This window comes from Pithys albifrons, chromosome 3 (assembly GCF_047495875.1).
Source record: "Pithys albifrons albifrons isolate INPA30051 chromosome 3, PitAlb_v1, whole genome shotgun sequence".
NCBI classification, from domain to species: Eukaryota; Metazoa; Chordata; class Aves; order Passeriformes; family Thamnophilidae; genus Pithys; species Pithys albifrons.
The window spans coordinates 58,871,360-58,882,320 of record NC_092460.1 but is presented as its reverse complement, the minus strand read 5'-3'; the positions used below and the strand labels follow the sequence as shown (position 1 = coordinate 58,882,320).

The 10,961-nt window shown below is 35.7% G+C and overlaps 1 protein-coding gene across 1 annotated transcript in view; it reads right to left on the bottom strand.

The window, feature by feature from the left end:
• Positions 1-8,272: 8,272 nt before the first annotated feature.
• Positions 8,273-10,961, bottom strand: part of MGAT4C (MGAT4 family member C) — a 134,837-nt gene continuing 132,148 nt past the window's right edge. The window contains exon 5 of the mRNA XM_071549942.1: positions 8,273-9,438. Within this exon, the coding sequence (XP_071406043.1) occupies positions 8,282-9,438 (1,157 nt within the window). The 3' untranslated portion in view covers positions 8,273-8,281. The remainder of the gene's footprint in view (positions 9,439-10,961) is intronic.

Genomic DNA, 10,961 nt, shown 5'->3' with positions numbered 1-10,961 from the left:
TGGGAGCAGAATGTCTGACCAAAGTATGCTTACCAGATGGTAGATGTTTTCATGTGGGTAAATATTAAAAAAGTTCTAAATCTGTGCAAACTGGGAAGTAGGAGTGGGAGAGGTTTGCTGCTGGTTTTTTTTTAGTTTTAGTTGCCTCTACAACTAATGTGAGAGGAAAAAACCCAAACAAACAAAGAAAAACACAGACCTCATCACCACCACCCCAAAACAAACAAACATACATACAAACAAACAAACCCCTCAATCCAAAATAAAGTTAAATTGGGTGGAAAAAAGATAGATGTCTTCTAATTTTTACTAGATCTGATCTTTCATTTAAGACTAATTTGAGAAACTTTAGAGTTAAAAGACTTTTTAAATTTTTTTTCTTTTATTTCCTTAATGTCTTTATTACTTTGCTATTCAAAAAAGCCTCAAAAAACTTGCTTGCCTAAAATGGGATCACTCCACGTATAATGGCAATAAAGATAAATTTGTACAGGGAAAGAAATGAGATGAAAAAAGGCCTAAAAGGCCTGTTTTAAGGACCAGCTGACTGTTTTGTGCAACCAGGTCACTGCCAGCACTCCCGCCTGCTAGACAGGAACAAAGGGTGGCATGGGGCAAGTCCTCTGGCTTGCCAGGTCCTCAGCCTCTCAGAATATTTAAAATATTGATGGAAGTACATTTGTGCAAAAACACTACACTGAGCAATGGCTTTGCCGAGCTGTTCTCTTCTGCCAGCTCCCGTGGTGGTCTGTAACTTCAAGCAAAGTGAGGAGAGTGGAATACCACTAAAGCTGGCCGGTGGTAAGGTTTAAACCACTACAGATGTTGGCTGATTGGATGCAAGTCAGAAGCCTATGGTGCTATAAAGCCCAAGCTGTCCTCTAGATGATGTAGTATGCCAAGTTTGGCTGCAGTACCCAATCTCAGCAGAAGCAGACACCTCTCTGACTTAAACATCTGCAAAAATATTTGCTGGGTTAGTAATTTACCCCAGATTTAAAACCACGTAGACAGCTAGAGGGTACACTGACGCTGCATGGTGTAGATTGACCAGAGAGCTAGCTGGTGCACATGACAAGAGATTTATATCTGAAGTGGCATAACATAGTGCAAAGTTAATAGAAAACTCCATTTTCAAAACTTAATTCCAACTAAGTACAGTGAGCTTCAGATCACGTATTGACAGAGGCACATGAAATGGAAGAAATGTCACAGTCAAAAGGCAGGGCAGCAGAAGAAAATGTTCTTTAGCTTTCTCTGTACTGAACTTTAAATAGCTGAGACAGCTTCTACCTCTCATGCTCCCCTCTCTACCACAAACCTATTGCTTACAATGCCTTTCTCTTTATTTGTGTTTGCACTGTGTGTGTGCCTGCAGTGAGCAAGCGAGGAGCAAAATCCGAATATGAAGAAGGCAATGGAAGAAATAGGTGATGCAGAAATGCAACTAATTTTCCCCCCTTCACTCTTTATGAAATCTATGTCTATGAAAATAAATGAAAACAAATACTATCTACACATTATCAAAACAATGCGACACAATGACCAGAACTTTGTGATATTTTTTTCCTTAGAACAGTGCAAGCATAAAAAAAGTAAGCATTCATACAATGAAATGCATGCAACCTAATGGGAATCAGACTTAATTTTTTGGAGGTGATGGAAGTACATGATACAAAGAAACTGAGTTTCATGAACTGGAACTGTAAAAATAAGATGCCTTGTTGCTGGCAAAAGAAATGAAAGTTTGGGAAAGGGAATTTTTCAGTAGTATGGTCTCAGTTGTGCTTTTTTTTCCCCCCAAAGTTCTGAAACAAAAACATCCTTGTATTTTTTTAGAACAGATAAATGCTTAAATTTACTTTTAAGAATTTAGATACCATTTCTCAAATATTCTATCAGTGAAACAGTTGAATCCCATTTCATATCAGTTACACCTGTGACTCCTATTCCTTTGTTCTACAAGGTTGATGCTAAAATTATTGAAAAGAACAAATATATTTCCTCAGTTTAAAAGAAAAGAAAAGAGCTTTCAAATAGAACGAGACAAGGAAAAAAAATTAATAGTTTGTGGTCAAGGTAAATACATTAATTACAATCAATATTCAGGAAAAGGAACATCTGTTTAGAAAAGACATGCAACAGCTTGGCAAAAGAAATCACCCAAGAGATTACATTCTATGGAATTGGCTTAGTATCAGAAGAAAGAGTGATTAACTCTAGAAAAGTTAATGTCCAAATTATTTCTGACACACTGCTTTGATCAAAGAAGGATTTCTCTTCTTAGCCAAAGAGTTTAAAGTCTTTGGTGCAGAAGGCAGCTGTAGATGTGGCGTTTTGCCACTATTTTATTAAGGCAATTATATATGCAAATGCCACACTTACTTACTTAGAGGTCTTACCTGACTCTTTATTTGTTTGTTTTTATGTGAGGAGTAGTTAGAACAAATATGCTTGAGTAAACATTTTTTCTCCTTTGAGTGAACATATTGCATATCGCATTTTGAATGCTTAAAAGTAACAAATATTGACCTCTTAAAAAAATTTGCTGCCTGTGTTGTGTCATTTATCGCCCAAGTGTAAGATTTCCTGCATAAAATGAGTTTACAAAATCAAAATGTGAGCGTGCAGATAGGAGTGAGTTGAGGTATTCGGAAGAAGGAGGACCATATGTTGATTTTAAACTACAGTTGAGGGAGAGAAGGAAGGAAATATAGGGAGAGAAGGAAGGAAATGTAGGGAAGAAATTGCACCTTTGGAAGTTGCCACTAGAGTCACAAGAGAGAAGATCTGACAGGGCTTTTTTTTTTTTTTTTTTTTTTTTTCCCCCTTCCTTGAAAGTTGCTATTCAGCTCTGTGGAAGAGAGAAACCTGGCTCATTTTACAAATGCAAAGGCAGACTGCTGCCAGGAGCCATTTGCAGGAGTGATTAACAAAACCAGTTTGCTTTATGATATTTTCATGGAGGTAAAATGGTGTGCATATAATTCTGACAAAATCAGATAGTGCACCCTCAGACTTACATGAAAAAAAAAGAATTAGTACTTTTCTCTTAAAAGGGTGTCTCATTATATTGTCTTCTCAGCAGATGTGGCATTTAAATGTAGTGAGCAATGGCCAAATGCAGGAAGTAATTCTGAGAAATAAATGACAGTAACAGTCCCAGTTTCCTGAATGGAGGTGAAAGTGGTTTGGCAAAATTCACCCAAGATGTTCATTTATTCAGTATTGAAATTTAAGAGAGAAAAAGGGAATGCCTGCATGTGCTGGTGAAGTGTAACATGAAATTACAATAGTTCTAAAGTTGCAAATGAGCTGAAATATCCCAAGTGGCATCAGCACAAAGAAATGGACTTACAATAGCAGCAAAGGCTGGTGTAAGGATTTGATTTACACTTTTAGATCTCTGATATTAGTGGTGCATTGTGTACGAAAGAACAAAAGCCAGAATACTTTAAATTGTTGCTCTAGATTTCAGTTTGAGCAGCAACTCTAAATCTAGGATACTCAAAACATGGTGAACCTACATTTGAAGAAGCAAAATATACAATAACTCATTGACAAATTTCCTTTAAATATGCTTTTTCCTTTTGGGTTATATGGGCATTTGGTCCAAGTTACATTAATGGAAATATGGTATCTTCAGTTAGAAGATGGAACGATACTGTGGTTAAAGAGCAGGTCATTAAGACAAAGGGTCTTGAAAAATATTATTATTTTTATTTTGAAAAATATTGCAGGCACTTTGGCAGGGATAGAACCTGCTCATTGTGATAGTTCCTCCCTAACTCTGGTAGGCCTATGTTGTTCTTTGTGTTTCACATCGTTGTGAATGCTCAAGGCAATGCTTTGAATGCTGAATCTATTTTTCTTTTTTTTTTTTTTGAGACAGCAAAAAAAGAGCAGTTCCATCATGGGCACCTTTTCGTTGAAAAAGTGTCAATACAATGATGATACCCTGGCAAATAACCACCTTTAAATGATAATTTAAGTGCAATCCTACAACAGCTATACATACACATAGTATTTACTTAACCTTTCCTTGCAAACATGGTATTTTCATCTTTTCTACTTAAATTTCTCAGGATAGATGAAATCTAATCACAAAGAAACCTTTGAACCTGGTTTTAAAAATTAAAACTAGGGAATTTTGCATAGCAGTTTTTTGGGGGTTTGGAGGGTGTTTGTTTTTTTCTCTCCTACTAATGTCTGTTTTAGTATCTTTTCTTGATGAAGTTATCTAGGAAGAGAACCCACTCTACTAACACCAGAGGAGGGGCCAAGAACCTGTACACTGCTTGTACTGGATCTCAAAAAATGGTACCTGTCTGTTAAGCAATAGGGTCATTTTATAAAGTACAAACACAGTACCTTTGAGACTGAGAATTCACAGCCTGAGATTTCCATGGCTGTCAGGCAGGTTTCCATGAACTCGCAAAAGTAAAACCAGCATTAATGGGTAAATAGCAAGAAAGGAAGGCAGCTATTTAACAGTCTGAATGGAGGAAATGAGCTTTTGATGTTCAGCCGTACTTGTTAAATGTGAAACTCTTACATAAGCCCAGCAAAGGACTGGAAAGGGTTTAATACTTTCAAGTTCCACATGAAATTTTAAGAATCTTTTTACAGCTATTGGGACAAAGTGAAATTTTATTTGAGAATGGATAGTAGGTAGCATGACAGTTGAAAAAAACATCTAGAAATGTGGCTGAAAAGTAGTCTAGTATCTGCCCAGGTGCCAATTCAATTTCATGCCAATTTAACAGCAAACTACTATTATGGAAATGTTATTGCAATTAATCTTTCTCTGTCTTAATTTCATTGTTAAACTAACATGTAATAAATAATGCTTTAGATCAAGTTGGAGGTTCATATTCCTTCTTTTTAAGTTGAAGAAATTATTCTCATTGCAAGATAGTATTTATGAGGAAGATACTGAACATCCTGCTGTGAGGAATGGTGTTGCTGGTCAGTAAAAGTTACTAGGTATCATATGGTTTAATCTAGATTTATATATATTATATTTACTCCTGTAAACATAGATCTCCCATATCTCTAAGTATCTAGGAAATGAATGTGCAGGCCAAACCACTTGCACAGCCTCCCATCATAGTCAGTAGAAGGAATCAACTGCTGTACACTGAGATGACTCTGGACATGCTTCTCTTTCTCTTTTACGGCAAAAGCAGCAATATAGCCTTGGTCTACATGACTGATTGTTATACTTAAGGGCATTAAGACCTTGGTGACACAGAATGTATTTGCTGTGACAAAACTAGTAAGAGAGGCAAGATCTTGGAAGGTACCATCTGAAGACGCCAAAATACATTCCCTTGCAGACTATTTTAATTTCAGTCTTCCAGAATGGCTTAAAATAAAATGAAAGAGACAAGAAAAATATTTATATAAATTTATATAAAATTACTTTCCAAGACCACACTTTCAGTCTTCTATGAGATATAGGCCAATTCAGCTTCCACTACAGGGAGCAGAAATTTTATAATTTTCATGTCCCAGGACTAAGGAGGAAAGAATAAAAACTAAGCCCCTTGTTTTACTTTATCTGAAAAGCTGATGGAGGGGCGAAGATATGCCAGTTAATTTCTCTTTGCATGCAGCATATGAAATCAAGATCACCTAATATCTTTTCAAAACAATAATCTGTATTTTCACATGTTTTAAAAAAATATACTTTATCATTTGAGGATATGACACTACTAGAGCTCATGAAACATGATCTGCATTGCTACTCATAATTTAATATTTATTTAAATTTATTTAATTAATTACAACCTAATAAAATTGCAAAATTAACACAAGAGTAGTAAGAACTATCATTTTCATCAGACTCTGAAATGCTTCTCAACAAAAGCAAGGTGTCATCTGCAGTTTTTTGGATAGTTAACCATGGGGATTTTTCCTTTAATAAGTTTCCAAAATGAAGTCTTTTATATGGTGTCATACTTTGTTGTTTATTTAACTTTTAAAAATTCAATAATGAACAAGTTCTCAATGTCCATTTATAAAAGCAAAACATTAGTGTTTAACACAAGAGAATACTGAGCAGAGAGTAAAACAGACCATCATGTTAGAAGATGGATCTAAAAATAACACATTCATATAGCACCTTAGTGAATTGCCTTTATCATAGTCCACATTTTAAATATTCTGAAACCAGTTTGCCTGAAAATTATTTTCTCCTGGGTTTCTTTATCCTGCAGTAAACTCAGGACTCATTTCTTCTTTTAATTCACAGTGAACAGTGTTTTACTGCCCAAGAATTCCTTATGTCAGAGGCATGGGTGCAGATACTTATGTGAAGAAAGGTAGAGGACAAACTGGCTTTTATTTAGAGAAAAGGAAAAAAAGTCCCAGGAATCCCAAACTCTAATAGGAACAATACATGGATGTGAGTTAAGAACAGATCCATACCTTGCAGACCACAGTGAAATATTTTCAGTGTTCACATTTCAGTATGAAAATATTGATGTCAAAAAATGAAGCCAGGAAATAGACACTTACAGAACCAACTGTATAAAACAATAACCTGGGCTTTGTGACACTACTAATCAGTGAAAAGAAGAAAATTCAAACTTTGAGAAGTATTAGAGAAGATATAAATGTCTCATTAAGCTTTTTCCTTTCAGAAGAAAATCACTTTTTCTAGCACATAAACAAAAAACTTATCTTCAAATATATTTTTTACATCTTTCTGAAAACCAGTTATCATTGATTTTATGTCTTCTTTTTTTCTCTTTTAAATCTGGAAACCTTTTTAATGTGAATGAGTTGGAAAAAATATGCATCCAGTGACAGAGAAGCTCAAAACATTAGCTTACAGAACTGCATAGGCTCTCGTGGAATAAATGCATTGTTAATTATTTTTTTCCAAATCAACTCAAATTCAACAATAAGAGTGGTGCATGCCTCTCATTCCTACCACATGCCATTATCCACAGCCAAGGAAAGCTTTCTCTGAAGGCATTTGTGGGTTTAACTCCTAAGTAAGACTGGTAATAACTACAAGCCCAGACCTGACACTGAAGTCATGTGGACTGAGTTCTGCTTGTTGTCTAAAGCCACGCAAAATATTCTTACAGACAATATGCTTACCAGTGAGTGGGAGGATATCTATAAGACTAACATGATCAGAATCAGAAAAATGGGGGAAAAAATGCCAAAAACAACAAACCAGCCCCAGAAAACTAATTTAGAACCCTATTAATTTCTCATTGAATAACGATTCTTCATCTTGTGTCTCTCCTATTTACTAGAAATCACCTGGCACAGACTGGAGCTTATATTCACCTCCAATTGATTAACCTGGTACATTTTACCTTTGTATTATACACGGACTGGACATGTAGATATGGAAGGTATAACTGTTTTCTGTTATGCTAAAAGCATGCTGTAGTATTCAGCTATGTGCAAATTCCTCTTGAGAAGTTCTGCATATCATGAAGGAACAGAAAATGCTGAAGCTGGGATCTGTTAAGATGCCTAAGAGAGCAGCGCTGCCCTTGAGGTGCTTGGGTTTGTTAGTGACATCAGTACTCAAGCAGAAGCCTTGCTTACTATGAGGCATTTTGTTCAAGTAAGGAGAGTAAATTGGTCCCCTAAGTAATACAGAATCCAAATAGTGCTCATTTCAGTGAAAGAATTCAGGAAAAAGAACAAAGGATATTTGTTGAGACAGAACAACATATGCAATTATCTATTTTTACATAATTGTCATGTCAGATTTATAATTTTACATATATTCCCTTTTGAAAAGAAGTTGCAATGATTAGCCACACTATCTTCTTACAGTGCTCAGAAGGAAAGTGCCAGTTTCAGGGCAGACTTCCTTGTCACAACTGCCTGTAAAAGAAACACATCACCAACTACAGTACAAACGCATACTACCATAAGATTTTAAACTTTTATGTGCATAAGGGGCAATCCAATTTCTTTTCACAACATATTGGTCATAGATTTAAACCTTTTGGCAATTATAGGATGGGGTTTTTGTTCTGTATAGTCCACAAGATGTCTCTTACAAAGAAATAATAATAAAAAAGGGTTTAAAGATCTCCTATAAAATTCAAAATTTTCAACAAATAAATATTTGTATATTGCCTGAACAAACTAGTAAAAAATAAATTGCTTTACTTGTTCTGTGATTTCCCCAGATTTTCTGTGTCTCTAGTGAAGAGTTGGAAGTGTCACTTTTTCTGGGGAATGGCACCGGTTGGGACCCAGATGATTGTATGCATTCTGTACCTGCTCAGGTGGCTTTGCTTTACTGATTTGGTGTTTGAGAAGTCCAGATGCTAATGCTTCTAATGATCAGCCATTCTTTTTGACTTTTGGTAACAAGTATTCTCATGCAGTTAATATCAAACAGAACTTTGTGCTCTACATCTGTTATTTCAAAATTCCCATTTTTGAACTCCCCTAGTCTCAAGTAGGTAGTACATTGTCTCCCTTTTTTACTGCCTACAATCTTTTCTCCTACTTCCAGGGCCCCATGATGTAAAATGTCATTTTGACGATCTTCAGTTCCAGTGACAACTTTAATTTTACTGATTTTAATGGGTTTTTCAAATACAATCCCATAGAAGTCTCCACTAGAAGGAGCTTTGCCCCAGAAGTACTCATCAATGCTGCTGTAAGCCTTGCTTGCCTCATAGTTTTCAAATACATTCATGTTGGTGTGCAAGTTTGCAGGTGGGTTATCAGGGATATCAAATGATTCCTCTTCAAAATCATCATCCTTTAATTTATTTTCGGCTCCTTTGTAAGATGAATAGTATCCCATGTGCTGGAACAGAGATGGCTTAAAACGTATCACTTCCTTTTGAGCTAACAGCCCACGAAAGTGGATGAGCAGCCAATCGCAAGGCATTTCTTGGTAAAACATCAACAGAAAATGGGCCAGGCGTGGGAGATCATGAGAATGGTAAAGCTTTCCAATGTACCCCAGTTTGGAGAATTCCAAAGTCACCCAATAGGATCCTTCTCGTGAGGTAATTACTTTTTTAACAGCAGTCAAAAAATTCTTTGAACAGCGAACATCATCTTCTAGCATCACATAGTAGTCAGAAAGATTAGCACAAAAGTTTAGAAGGAAAGCATAGTCTACATTTTGTTTTGATCTAAACTTCACACGGTCCTCTGGGTCATTGTAATTTCTCTTGAGGCCATCCAGTACAGGATAATAATCCTCAGGGACGTGAATAACTATTAATCTGCCTGCAATTATATGATGTGCAAATTTCTGTGAAATATCCTGGACCATCCCTTCACACCAGGCTGAGTCAAAATCTGCCAGCTGTACTACCACGGCGATTTCTTTGAGTTCCTCATAGCTGGATTGTTCAAATATGGACTTGATGGTCTCCAGCAAGTAGTTTCCCTTTTTCCGTTTTACAGAGGATAGTCCAATTGTAAGATACCCTGTACAAAAGACAATTTAAACAAAAACTGAGTATCTGATATTGGAAATAAATTTGGCATAAAGCTATTCTCCAGAACTGTGCTTATATTAAATAAACCTTGTGAATAGTGAAGAGTGAGAACTTTGGTATATGAACTTATTAAATTGCATGCAACAAAGGACCCTTATAGCCTTTTCATAAAGAAAAATATTGCAAGCAAATAGACATATGGAGACTATTGCATCAAACATTTGCTTGTTAACTGCATGTCATGGACGAACGCCAAAGCAATGTGTACGTACACACCTGGGAGACGAAATCACATAGACAATGATAAGGCTGCAAAAATCTGCTAAAAGAAAGGGGCTTATGAGGTGATTATTCACACAATATTTTTAAAGCTGGGAACTACCAAATGCAGAAGAAAAATATGATACATAGATGAATTGCCAAACTTTTATCATTTTAAGCCCTCTAAAATTCTAGCTACATTTATGCATAATTTCACAGTGTTATGAATTTTGCATGAATAATTTTTTTTCAGCACATTAATTTTTAGCTGAATTTGTCCAGTTTTTCCTTGCTAGTAGTTCTTTTTTCTAACGCTCTTTCAGGACTCATTGAGCATTTTACAGGGAACTCCTTCTTGCAAGAGGTAATTTAGATATTACTTAAAAGTGGAAGAAAACTTACTTCTCTTCTTACTTGTACAAATAATTTTTAATGCTGTTACATCTTTCCAAAGAGAGATGTATCTTAATTGTAAGGGAAGAATATCCATCACTGCCATTACATTTCTACCAGAATTCCATTTTTTTTATATTTGCTAATATATCTCTATTTTTCTAACTTCTGGTGTAAAAAAATGAAGACTTTATAATTGGCAGGGTGTACTTTTATTGAACTTACCCCAAATTTCTTAAAATACAGTGCTCTGATATAGTGATTTGGTGTTTTCCCTCAAGGTTTAAATCTGCTCAAAAAGAAGTTCCACGATGAAGTACAACCCCAGAAGTCATTTACGTTGCCTACAGAGCCCCAAATTTTAAAAATCTAATTTGAATAAATTTTATAGCTTTCTACAACTCACATACTATTTTACCTCCTGTGTTTAGACTTCTGAGCCTTGTGAAATGAATGGTTTGGAATCCAAAGGACACTTGTCTAAAAGCTGGGAATGGCCATATTTCACTTCTAGAGGAAAGTCTTGAACCATATCTAAAATCAAAATAACTAAATAATCCATCTGCAGGCAGCTGTGAGAAGAATCCTCCTTTACTGTCCCCATAATAGCACAATTCACCTCCCTTATTATCACAACTAAAGGAATTAGAAGATTCATTCATAGCTTCTGGACTGGCAGAATAGAGAACCTGAAGGGTGTATCTATGTGATCCCAAGCATACTTAGATTGGATTTACTGGTTATATAGACAGATATTTACAGGATGGTCTCAGAGGGTGGTTGGAGAAAACCAACAGCATGTGCCTTGCTTCTGCTTTTTATGTCATCTTTCTGTTGCCTGGAAAGAGATCCACTATG